This window comes from Phocoena sinus, chromosome X (genome assembly GCF_008692025.1).
Source record: "Phocoena sinus isolate mPhoSin1 chromosome X, mPhoSin1.pri, whole genome shotgun sequence".
Classification (NCBI taxonomy): domain Eukaryota; kingdom Metazoa; phylum Chordata; class Mammalia; order Artiodactyla; family Phocoenidae; genus Phocoena; species Phocoena sinus.
The window spans coordinates 112353505-112366055 of NC_045784.1; the positions used below are offsets into that span (position 1 = coordinate 112353505).

General features: G+C 37.1%; 2 protein-coding genes across 2 annotated transcripts in view; one reads left to right on the forward strand and one right to left on the reverse strand.

Annotated features, from left to right (window-relative positions):
- Positions 1 to 8908, forward strand: part of STK26 (serine/threonine kinase 26) — a 62445-nt gene extending 53537 nt beyond the window's left edge. The window contains exons 5-12 of the mRNA XM_032620432.1: positions 1207 to 1315; positions 1401 to 1558; positions 2478 to 2663; positions 3759 to 3907; positions 4949 to 5042; positions 5466 to 5528; positions 5611 to 5747; positions 6809 to 8908. Coding sequence (XP_032476323.1) covers positions 1207 to 1315; positions 1401 to 1558; positions 2478 to 2663; positions 3759 to 3907; positions 4949 to 5042; positions 5466 to 5528; positions 5611 to 5747; positions 6809 to 6833 — 921 coding nt within the window. The 3' untranslated portion in view covers positions 6834 to 8908. The remainder of the gene's footprint in view (positions 1 to 1206; positions 1316 to 1400; positions 1559 to 2477; positions 2664 to 3758; positions 3908 to 4948; positions 5043 to 5465; positions 5529 to 5610; positions 5748 to 6808) is intronic.
- A 2468-nt stretch (positions 8909 to 11376) lies between these two features.
- Positions 11377 to 12551, reverse strand: part of FRMD7 (FERM domain containing 7) — a 52129-nt gene continuing 50954 nt past the window's right edge. The window contains 1 exon segment of the mRNA XM_032618981.1: positions 11377 to 12456. Within this exon segment, the coding sequence (XP_032474872.1) occupies positions 11377 to 12456 (1080 nt within the window).

A 12551-nucleotide genomic window follows, 5' to 3' on the forward strand; every position in this document is an offset into this window, starting at 1 on the left:
ATTTTCACCTTTTAGATGACTTTAATCACTGCTGTTTAAAAAGAAACTTTTGGGGTGGAAGTTGATATATTTGAAAGTAAACAGATAATGTTACTTAGGAAAGGCACCTATTGAACTATGAACATCCCTGGAGTATACTATATATCCAGAGCATAGTTAATATTAAATGGTGAGACCGAAGTGTGGTTTTTATTTTAAGCTGTTAAATTTCAACATGAAAGTGCCCTTTATTCAGAATAAATATGGCATTCATGAAAGATGAAATACAGAAGGTGCCAAAGAGCTGTGAATCCCTCCCAGTGTGAGGCATAGTGGGCAATATTTGATTTTCACCACCTCTTCCCTCCTTCCAGCAAACAGAACTCTACCTCAGCTCTGACTTTAGATTCCCACCCTTTCCTGTAATAATATTGTACAGTCCACTGTTTGTGCTTTATGAGGTACCAGAATTTTAAAATAACCATTTATTTTAAGGAGAGATTTTCAGATATTCCATTACAAATTCTCCTGAAACCTAATCATTGCTTTCCTTGTATTGCAGTTAAAACTACTGGCTTTAGTACAGGGAAATGTGTTACATTTATTTGAAAAAACGTATCCCTCCATAATTTGATATTTTTTACAATGAAAGTCTGAATAGTTTAATTATTATATTCCTAGCTAAAATTTAAATCTGAGTCTCAAAAAAGGCTCTATGCTTTACAATGTTTTTGAAATACACAAATGCTAAGAACTGTGCTACAGCTGACCTATATGATCAAATTTGGTTGCTGCAAAAATCTTATGGACCGTCTGATCTAAAAATCAGTTCGGTGTAAATATTTAATAAGTTTTAAACAGCAAATGCCAAAATTTAAGTAGCTGATTTCTTTTTTCCTATCTGAGAAAAAGAAATCTAGTTCTGTCATTATTTAAGCATGTTTCTTAGATCTTTGATGTAAATATTTAAGAACCTTAGGATTTGGAGCTAGTATATAGGTTGTACTATCTTTCAAGATTAAACTTAGTCATTAAAAAACCCTTTCTGCCCTTTGACTTAACTTTCCTCACCTTTTAAATTTTTCTCATTTGTTTAAATATTGGTTTAATAAACAGAACTGCTTCATATATCTAAGCGATTCTCTTATTTCAAAGAGAATGTCAAGTTCGAACTTCATTGTTCCAAACTTTTACATGTATATGTATGTATGTGTTTTTCCCCCTAAGCTGAGAGCTGGTCCATTTGATGAGTTCCAGATCGCTACCATGCTAAAGGAAATTTTGAAAGGTCTGGACTACCTGCATTCAGAAAAGAAAATTCACCGAGACATAAAAGGTATACAGAAGTCTAATGTGAACCTGAGAAAAACAGATGCATTTTGAGGAAGCTGAGGGTTTTTTCATCTCTTTTTCCCTCCTAGCTGCCAATGTCTTGCTCTCAGAACAAGGAGATGTGAAACTTGCTGACTTTGGAGTTGCTGGCCAACTGACAGATACACAAATTAAAAGAAATACCTTTGTGGGAACACCATTTTGGATGGCTCCTGAAGTTATCCAGCAGTCAGCTTATGACTCAAAAGTAAAGTGTTACCTGTACAAACTATTTTGTTTTTAATATTAAGTTTTATGTAGCGTACTATCCTATTTAATAAACTGCCTTAATACTCCTTCCTTTTAAAGTATTCCTAAAGCTAGAGTCATGTCAGTTGTTGCTGGTAAATCATACGTTCCCTTGTTGCTGGTAATATTTGGACCTTCTTCCCTTCAGTGGCCTTTCATCCTACTTGGAATACAATCCAAAGTTCTTACTATCACATATGTGTCTCTCTACAGTCTGGCCCTTGTCTACCTCTGGCTCATCTCTTATCACTCTCCTCTATTTTCTTTTTTTTTTGATCTCTCTTCACTTCCATTTTTTAAAAAATTAATTTGTATTGGCCCTCTATTTTCTATCTGCTTCAGCCACAGTGGCCTCATTGCTGGTCCATAAACACAGCAAGTCCCCTCTAGCCTCAGGACCTTTGCACTTGCCTCTCCCTCTATCTGGAATAGCCTTTCTCCCAATTAGGTCTCTGCTTAAACATTACCTACACAGAACAGTCTTCCCTGGCCATCCTGTGTAAATTTGCAGCCCTTTTACCTTATTCATTATTCCCTTATCCTGATTTACTATTTTCTTCACAGAACTTAGCACCATCTGACATCCTATTATTTATTTATTTATCTGTCTCTTCTACTAGAACATAAGCCCCTTGAGAGCAGGGATTTTGTCTGGTTTGGTCACCACCTGAGTCCTCAGTGCCTAGAATACAGTACCTGGCACAAAGTAGAGTATTTGATCATTTTTTTAAATAAATGAATTACATTAATAAAAATTTATTAACATCACATTTCTTGAGACACTTTCATATTGTATGACCATTAGACTCCACAGGTTATTTTGTGGCATTATGTTGGAATGGAATTTCAAGGTAATTGTTCTTTCCTCCTTACCTTAGGCTGACATTTGGTCACTGGGAATTACTGCTATTGAACTAGCCAAGGGAGAGCCACCTAACTCCGATATGCATCCTATGAGAGTTCTGTTTCTTATTCCAAAAAACAATCCTCCAACTCTTGTCGGAGACTTTACTAAATCCTTTAAGGAGTTTATTGATGCTTGCCTGAACAAAGATCCATCATTTGTGAGTATATATGCTATGACTACTATTTTCTATGATCAGATCTACATAGAGCCAGTGTGGTTTGTTCAACAGTGCCTGTGAAAACTGTCTAAGATCCATCAGGAACGTGATTCTTCCCTCTGTGTTGCTAATTTTGTTCAGTTGTTGACAAGATCCGTAGTTCCTTCTCTCCTTCCCCTGCATCTTTTTCTCTTTTTTCTATGGTCCCTAGCTGCTTCTTTATTCTGTTGATCATTTCCTATTTCAGGGGGAAATAAAGTTCATTTTCTAGGGTATCATTATGAAAGTATATGTATAACTAGTCACAATGATTTTTATTCAAGTGTGTTTTCATTTTTCATGAAAAGTTGTTTGCGTTTCACTATTTTTTATTTAATGTTCAGAAATTCCAACACGAAGTTGTATACGTTTCCTGAAGTCTAATGAGCTCCATTCATTTACTTGGCAAAGTTGATTACAGTTGTTCTACTGTTTTGAAAATAAAACTGCCCGATGACTTCGAGAAACTAGAAATATACAGGAACTGAATTTGATGTGACAATGTTTAAGTTGCTAATGGATATTCTCATAGTAATAAAATACTAGGGGGAAAAGTATCCCCCACAGCACCTGGTGTTTGTATTTAGATGCGATATGAATTAATGTGTGATGAAGAAGGGGGTCATATGATATGTACAGATAATTAACAAAGTTACAGCCTTGCTAGTTTTCACCCTTTTTTCCAATTTACAGTAAATATAATAAAAGTATTTTAAAGCACTATTTTGAAACGTTTTTAAATTTTTACTTAATTATCAAAGTCCTGCCATGTGTTTCTCTGCTTTTAAGAAAGCCCTGCTGCCTGTTGCTAGTAGGTAGGCCACCTTTTGCCCATTGGGCTTTAGCAAATTGGTACCAAAATAGTGAATTTATTTTGGTTGCCTTGAGCCACTTCAAAAATAGAATTAGCTATTGTCCTGTGGCATTTTAGTTATCCTCATATCTGCAGACATACTTTTACACCTTTCGGCTTAATAGCTGAAGTGATTTCTTATCACTCCTTGCAATCAAAAGAGCCTAGAAATACTCATGCATCCTTTCTTTTTTGTTCCTTAGCGTCCTACAGCTAAAGAGCTTCTGAAACATAAATTCATTGTAAAAAATTCAAAGAAGACTTCTTATCTGACTGAACTGATAGATCGATTTAAGAGATGGAAGGCAGAAGGACACAGTGATGACGAATCTGATTCTGAGGGCTCTGATTCGTATGTACCAATTATTTAATTTTTATGTAGATAGCCCATTTTAATATTGCATATATTTTAACTGTGATCCAATATGCTTTCTCTAGCATAAAATATAAACCTTATTCTAAAGTCTGACTTTAGAAACTGTGAAAATCTTTTAAAATCACCGTCTGTGAAGTACAATGAATTTGGAAACACGTTTTTTTTCTTAGAAGTGAATTGCTTTAGTTTTGAATGGCCTCGGTCTAACCCCTAGTGGATACTTGAGTATATTACAAAATTTTGGAACAAGATTCGATTTAAGGTGTTTTACTAGTTTGCCCAAAGTGATGAGGAGCAATGTCTTCTCTTACTTTGATGGCAACCTGCAAAATCCCTCTGGAGAACTAACGTTTCCCAGCTCTTGGCCATGTACCAAACCGTGATCAGACCGGGACATTGAAATATTCATTTATATCTCATTTGTACACCCTAAAAAGTTGCATTGTTTCTTAACTGCAGCATTTATACTAACATTTTAACCTCTAAGTCCATAATTTAATTTACTCCTTCGCTAGCTGAATTGACACAAAGGCAACACCAAATTTCTTTAGATATACTACTTGCATTTATGAGAAATTGCCCAACTTTTAAAAGGTCTGAAAAATACCAGGATAGTTGTTTTTACTCTGTTCTAATGGTTGTTGGCCTTAGCTGCCCAATGAGAGTCACCCATGGAGCCTTTCAAAAATGTAAATCAACTATACTGCAATATAAAATAAAAATTAAAAAAAAAATCACAAGCCACGCTACAGGAGATCCTGATCTAGTCAGTGGGAAGGGGTTGGGGCAGGGCTTTATATATAGTAAGAGACCTTCACGTGTGATTCTGGTACACACTTAGAGTTGAGAACCATTGCTATTCTTCAGTAAAAAGCAGTGTCGATTTGAAACTGAGATCAAATGATTTTTTATACATCGGGACAATTCTCCGTTCGGAGTCTGGCTGCGTTGATTAGGTATTTTCACCAAGCTGTATCATTTAGGAACTTACAGAAGTATCTTTGGCAATCTCTTTAGGGAATCCACCAGCAGGGAAAATAATACTCATCCTGAATGGAGCTTTACCACCGTGCGAAAGAAGCCCGATCCAAAGAAACTACAGAATGGGGCAGTATGTATATGGAGATGATCACTTCCTCTTGGTAGACTTTTTCAAACTATATAGTGAGAGTATGATGGCCAAAAATTGTTAGAATTTAATACCCCAAACGCTCATCTACCTCACTGTGTCCATAGTAGGTTTCATTTGCCATTCGTTTTGAGCTAATTAAGGAAAGGTCATAGAAGTCATTTAAGTGGCGATTGGTATGTTTTAAAATGCATTTTACCTAGAGCTATATAAACCCATTGGAATCGTGTATATCAGTTGTAATCCTCTACGTTAGAGAACTTATGGATGACGGATGGGAATTAGTGATGGGAAGAAAGCATGGAAACTTGCCCCGTATTGGGTCTTTTGGGAGGAGGATTCTGATGAATGCACATGAATGATTATTTTAATGTCATGTGTATAATCTGTAATGTTTGTTCAAAGGAGCAAGATCTTGTACAAACCCTGAGCTGTTTGTCTATGATAATCACACCTGCATTTGCTGAAGTAAGTACAGATTCATTAGCTTTGGATATCTATTTTAAGAAGTATAATAATTTTAAATGTTATAGCTATTGATCTTTCTCAGCTTAAACAGCAGGATGAGAATAATGCTAGCAGGAATCAGGCAATCGAAGAACTGGAGAAAAGTATTGCTGTGGCTGAAGCTGCCTGTCCTGGCATCACAGATAAAATGGTGAAGAAATTAATTGAAAAATTTCAAAAGTAAGCTTGAAATGTCATTTTAAAAAAACTATTTTGACATTTTCTATTGCATGTTCATTTATGATGCGATAATATAATTACCTACTTGATTGAGTCATTCTGTTTATTCCTAACAAAGTCAATTCTTAATAGTCATATGCTTGAAAACTCTTTGTTTGTTGCCCATCTTAAACATTAGCTTTTGGAATTATTATCTTTGGGCATTACAAGGTAGTTTTCCACTGAACGAAATGGCCTGGCTTTTTTTTTTTTTTTTTTTTTCCCCTCTCCCTGTTAGTAGGAGTACAGACAAAAGGTCAGGGGACATATTCTTATTTGGACCCTTGTAAATACCATTGAGGAATGCTTTCATTCTTGCCACTACTCTTATCACACTGCTGTTCACATTGTTTCAGTGCTAAAGTTCATTAAGTTTAACCCCCATAAGAAAAGTTAAGGATTTTAGGTAGAGAAACTCAAATGAAGACTCTAAAAGGTTCTTATGTTTGATTTTAGTTTCTATACTGCCTCTTGAACTGTTGCTTTAACTTTGTTCACATTCAATAAAGTTCTTACATTTAATTTTTAAATTCCCTTTAAAAACAAGACTTTTGTATGCATATACAAACACAACTCCTTAGCTCAAGCAAGTTGTAAAAAGCACTACTAATCTTAGCCTTAATCCCATTATATTGCTTCTCAGTGCATCTTTATATTCCTTTGTATTTGTGATGCTGCTGGGATCAAGTTGGAACAAACCATACAGCCTGTAAAACACATAATCTCCTAGATCTTTCTGGCTGATAAAGCCTATTTATACTCATCAGCTAAAGCCCCTCTTAAAATCCCTTAGTTTTTAGTGGAAACCTCCCCTCTTTTCCAATTTGCAAACAAATCAATTGGAAGTTGTAAAATCAGACGCAGAAGGGATTTTTGAACTGCTTTACATTTTAACGTTTACATGATGAGACGCAATACAATTTTTGTTTGCTGAATCAATTCTTTCATTGCAGAGTTCATACAGATGTAAAATAGACACATGCATAGTTGTATATCAATTTAAGTTTTTCTTAATTTTATAGGTGTTCAGCAGATGAATCCCCCTAAGAAACTCCTTGTTAGTGGCTTCTATTTCATATGGACCCAGAGAAACCCACCAAAGCTACTTCAAGCTTAACAATGCTTAACTCATGAGCTCCACGTGCCTTTTGGATCTTTGCGACATTGAAGATTTGGAAGAAGCTATTCAACTATTTTGTGATGGTGTTTATCATTTTATATTTTAAAGAGATTATTTTGTAAGGAATAACTTTTAATACTATAGTTTCACCTGTATTCTAGTAAATGTTGAGATGCAGTTTTGCTTTTAGGTATCATTATTACTTAAGTTACTAGAATGAATACCTTTCATGTTTTGATCTTTAGTTAACTGTACAGTTATGAAACATACAGCTCTTTCAAAGTCATCCTAAATATTCAACTTTTGTAATCATCAAGCCTCAAAAAGCTTTTTTTTTTTTTTTAAACACAAGCATATTCTAAAAATGACTACTGGTGGGGAGGCGGAAACAAGTCACACGTTCTTAAAGCAGAAGGTTTTTTTTTAATTTATTTTTGGCTGTGTTGGATCTTAGTTTCTGCGTGAGGGCTTTCTCTAGTTGTGGCAAGCGGGGGCCGCTCTTCATCGCGGTGCGCGGGCCTCTCACTATCGCGGCCTCTCTTGTTGCGGAGCACAGGCTCCAGACGCGCAGGCTCAGTAGTTGTGGCTCACGGGCCTAGTTGCTCCGCGGCATGTGGGATCTTCCCAGACCAGGGCTCGAACCCGTGTCCCCTGCATTAGCAGGCAGATTCTCAACCACCGCGCCACCAGGGAAGCCCAAAGCAGAAGTTTTTAATAAGCTCTTAGAAATGAAACCTGGAAAATTATTGACTCTTCTCCCAAGTGGGTATGATATTCCAGGCAGCTCAATGATGATCACATCTGAGAGCCCTGCGTTTGAAACATTTAGAGGCAACATGTAGCAACAGAGGTACCTCTTGGTGTGCAGTATTTACTTTCTCTTATAGAAGACACAATTGACCCTTATTTAACATGGTTGGAAAGTTAAAGCAGTACTAATTAGCCAAGGATGGATTTTTGGTAATACCGGAAGAATTAGTTTTTAATTCATTTTTAAAATCAACTCAAATCGCATATTATATGCTTGGATTTGGGGAGCTTAAAAGAAGCTGATTATCATGTGATTATAAATACCTGATCAACAGGTATGAATATAATTTACACCAGCATATTTTTGTCATGGTCATAAAATGTCCTATAAACTATTTATACATTTTTTTCCTCATAACTATCCAATACATAAACATCATTTGTTCATTTTTGAAAGGGTATTTAAATAAGCGTTTTCTAGTTCATATGAAAATAACCATAGTACAGGATGATTTCTGTCTGTGCAAAGGTAAGTTAGACTGTACAGTTAATTTTCAGTTATATTTATGGTACTGTTACATGGGTAATACCTTTTTCTTTTAAGCCCAGTATATATATTATGCCTGCCTAAGTTCTGAAGTGGGGCTGTATTTCAGTAGTTGTAGAATCATTGATATTAATTAGTTTTGATAGTTAATGTTTTATTGTTTGGGTCTGAACAATTTGGTTTTTGCACAAAAGTCATTTTAATAAACCTGAATAATTGCCAAATATTAGAAGAAAGATTTTCTTCAAGTGAAGAATACAGTTTTTAGTCAAAGCGGCCATTACCTCTTCCTTTTTTGTAATAATACAGACACTTGAATAAGTTGTTTTTGTGTCATATGCCAAGAAGATTTTTTCATTGGTGCCTATACTGTAATAATTACTTTTAACACATTGTATTTTGAAGTAATAGTTCAGTTAAATTTTTCACCTGCTATGTAACTGAAACTCAATTACAGTTTATAATTTGTAGAGGTCTGGTGGTAATTTTGCAGCTCATATCATGTATCAAATGAATATTTTTATAAAAATAAAAGCAACAAATTTTTAAATTGATTATTTGAAACTGTACAGCACAGCTGCACCATGGATAGAAAATTGTATTGCTTATTCATTATAGTTATTAGTCCTGTAAACTGTTTCTGGGTAAGCATACTTCAGTGTTTTGGGGGGGGGGGTTAAAAATAAATATTTAAATTTCCTGGTCCCCAGTGTTAGTTTTCTTGAGGTGGGGGTATGGTGTGGTATTTTAATTGTTTCAAATCATTTCTCCCGTCCCCTTTCATTTATTGTTGGAACTTTTACACCAGTGTTTCCATTGGAAACTAGAAGGTATTCTTCACATTTTATTAAACATTGATTATAGCTCCAGTGAATATGTCCTGATTTCTGCCTCCTGTCCTGACAAAATTATTAATAGAGTCCTCTTTCACTCAAAAAAATGTCCTTCCTAGGTTACACAATAAACTTTATGGTCACCCTAGTTACAGTTTTATTAGGAAATTTTATACAGATTTGAACGCTCTATTTCTCTGGGGGAAACAAATTTCACAAAGATTTCTAGAAACTGAGATGAGAAATAGCATATAATCCTAAAAGAATTTGAGTTTTTCCTAGAGAAAAGGTCAAAGATGAACTTAATATAGCTTTGAGTATCTATAGGATTAATATATAGGTGATTGGGTTTCAATATTTTCTTATTATTAAATAGCTATTCTAGACTTGTGAGTTACCGGATTCGATTCCAGGAGCAGGAAGGAAAGTGCTAGCATGTTGGAAAGAGGTGGAGTGAGGTATATTGAAAGGGATTTTTGTGGTGTAAGGACTAGGAGAGTAAGGAAACTATTCCATCCATCTTTTCTCCATTCAGTCATATATAAAAATAGCTTGCTTACATGATTGCATCATTTCTTTGAAGTCACTACCTAACATTATCTTGTAAATATGTTTTACTTACCATTAAAATCAATAAAGAAAATAAAGTTCTCAAATAGAATGCTATACCTTCCAAGGGAAATAATAGAAAAATTTTGAATCGGCCAAGAATAGAATTTTGAAAAAAAAAAAAAGAATAGAATTTTGGTTCATTAACTCAGCCTGGAGTACTATCCTTTTTTTTTCAGCTACCCCGATTCTACCACTTCTCCATCCCTGACTGTACATTTTTACCTGCTTCCCTCCATTTCCTTGTTCTCTAAATGTCCCTTCCCTTAATTGTAGGCTAGAGCCAATTACTTCTGAAACTGACTGAAACAAAATGAAGTTCATACTTACAACTTAATTTTCAAATAAATGGGTTTCCGTCACTCTTTATTAAAATGCTGTTCATCTCATTTCCTTGCCTACATGCACACAACAAGATATGGCAAAAAAAAAAATGCTTGCAGGAGAGATTACATAAACAGACCAACATGTTAACTTTTATCTTTCACTACATATTACAGCTAGTTAAGAATAGAGAATAGGGCTTCCCTGGTGGCGCAGCGGTTGGGAATCTGCCTGCCAATGCAGAGAACACAGGTTCGAGCCCTGGTCCGGGAGGATCCCACGTGCTGCAGAGCAACTAAGCCTGCACACCCCAGCTACTGAAGCCCGCGCGCCTAGAGCCCATGCTCCGCAATGAGAAGCACACGCACCGCGGCGAAGAGTTAGCCCCCGCTCACCGCAACTAGAGAAGGCCCACGTGCAGCAATGAAGACCCAACACAGACAAAAATAAATAAATAAAATAAATAAATTTATAACAAAAAAAAAAAAGAATAGAGAATAAGTCAAACATCATATTATCCCCATCAGGCAGATGTCTGGCTTTAGAAATTGATCAATTCCTGAATTCCTGAGGTTTAGAATTCTGCCAAGTCCTAGATTAATTATAAACTTGTGTTCTGTTGAGAGGATCTACGTTCCTTCTTGTTCCTGAAATATAGGAGAGCCATGCTCCCCCTAACATATGTTATAAAAATTGAAGTCTTTGGGGCTTCCCTGGTGGCGCCATGGTTGAGAGTCCGCCTGCCATTGCAGGGGATGCAGGTTCGTGCCCCGGTCCGGGAAGATCCCATATGCCGCGGAGCAGCTGGGCCCGTGAGCCGTGGCCGCTGAGCCTGTGCTCTGCAACGGGAGAGGCCACAATAGTGAGAGGCCCACGTACCGCAAAAAAAAAAAAAAAAAAAAAAAAAAAATTGAAGTCTTTAACATAAAACAGGGCCATTTTTACTGGGTCCCACACGAATAATGAGGACTGAAACCTTTAGTTGTAGTATTGTTTAAGAACAACATGACCAACACACTCACAGTCTACTAAATCGCTAAATGATATCAGAACCCAATTCTATAGGTCAATCCATACTGTCACTGTTCTTCAGTGTTGAAGAGCCTGACCTTCGTTTATAATGTCTCTTCGGGGAAATGTATAATGGAGATGACAAATACCCACCTCACTCTGCTATGGGGCTGGTGAGGAAAGGGCATGTTCCAGAATGATTCAGAGGGAATAGAAGAGTGAGGCTTGAGGAACGGGGCAGAGCTGGATCTTTCATAAGCTAAGTGCCTAATCTTAGAAGAGTCCCTTAATACCAATGCATAGTAACAAAGAAAGTGGTTTTTGCAGAAGGTTCCTTATGTTTCACCTAAGTTAGTAACATGGAATTGGCCTGGAAATGTTCATAGGGTTCACGTTTTAAGCTAAAAAGTAATTACATGGTTTTCACAAAGTCGTATCTTCAGCACTTGATGTATTGAAAGAGACATCTTCATCTTCTTCATCTAGCTGTAGGCTACCAGAAGACAAGCGGATTCTGGCCGTGGGTGAACTTATTCCTTTGTCATACAAAGAGTAGTAGTCTGGTTTAAGAATCTCTGATTCAGAATCACTGGATTCACTAGCTACATACCCTTCTGTTGCTCCCTGATCCACTAAAACTGTTGGAAACTCCTGCTCTGCAAACACATATGTAAACAGGTCAGCTTTACGACTCAGAGCAGGACAAGGCCCTAAAGGTCTAAATTCTGATCCAAAAGGAAAACGGATAGTTTTCATGTCTGATTGGCTCTGGGACCGTTTAGGGGTTGGCTCTTGAATGTTACATGCAAATGCATCTTCTAAATTTGGATCTTCCTCTTCTAGATCTACATTGAGGTTGCCCCTGCCAGTAGTTTGGGCCATAGCTTCTTGGAGTTCTTGAAAGTCTTGCTGAAAGCTCTTCATTCTGAGGTTCCTTGGGCTTCTTTTGGCTGGCTTCATTGCGGTAGGCTGTAGATAGCTGTCTGGCCTTTCCCTTTCCTCTGCCATGATCGGAGACTGTCTGGGCACCTGGGGTGGTCTGTCCACATAAAAGAAGACTTGGGGAGGCATAATATCAACCTGCTGACCAGTACAAGGAATATAGGGCACATCTGTGTAAGTTAGCTGCCTTGCTGGACTCACTTTGCTTGTAAGGGCAGAAGATGTGCTCGTGTGATTGTCAGCAAACTTACAGCTTGTTTGGAAGGAGCTTAGAGGACTCTTTTCCTCATAGTGGTCAGGATCGGGGTCGGTGGTAAAGACAGGGTCTGTATAAATAAAAGGGAACGAGGAACTGCTCTGGGACTGATGTAATGATGTGGGCTCTGCCTCTGGTTTGGAATGCTCCAGCTCGGCTGCAAAGGTCACCTCCACTGCAGAGTTTCTCCTCCTGCTGTCCAGCACAGGCTCAGAGGCGTGCACTCCATTCACATTTCGGTAGTACCCACTGCCATAGGCTAGTCTCAAATCTTCCACCTTGAGAGAAAGAACATGTTGGTGAAAGAAGGAAAAAGCCATTTGGTTGGGGTGGGGGCAGGGATCTAAATCAGCCTTGAATTTTCAAAGGTAGT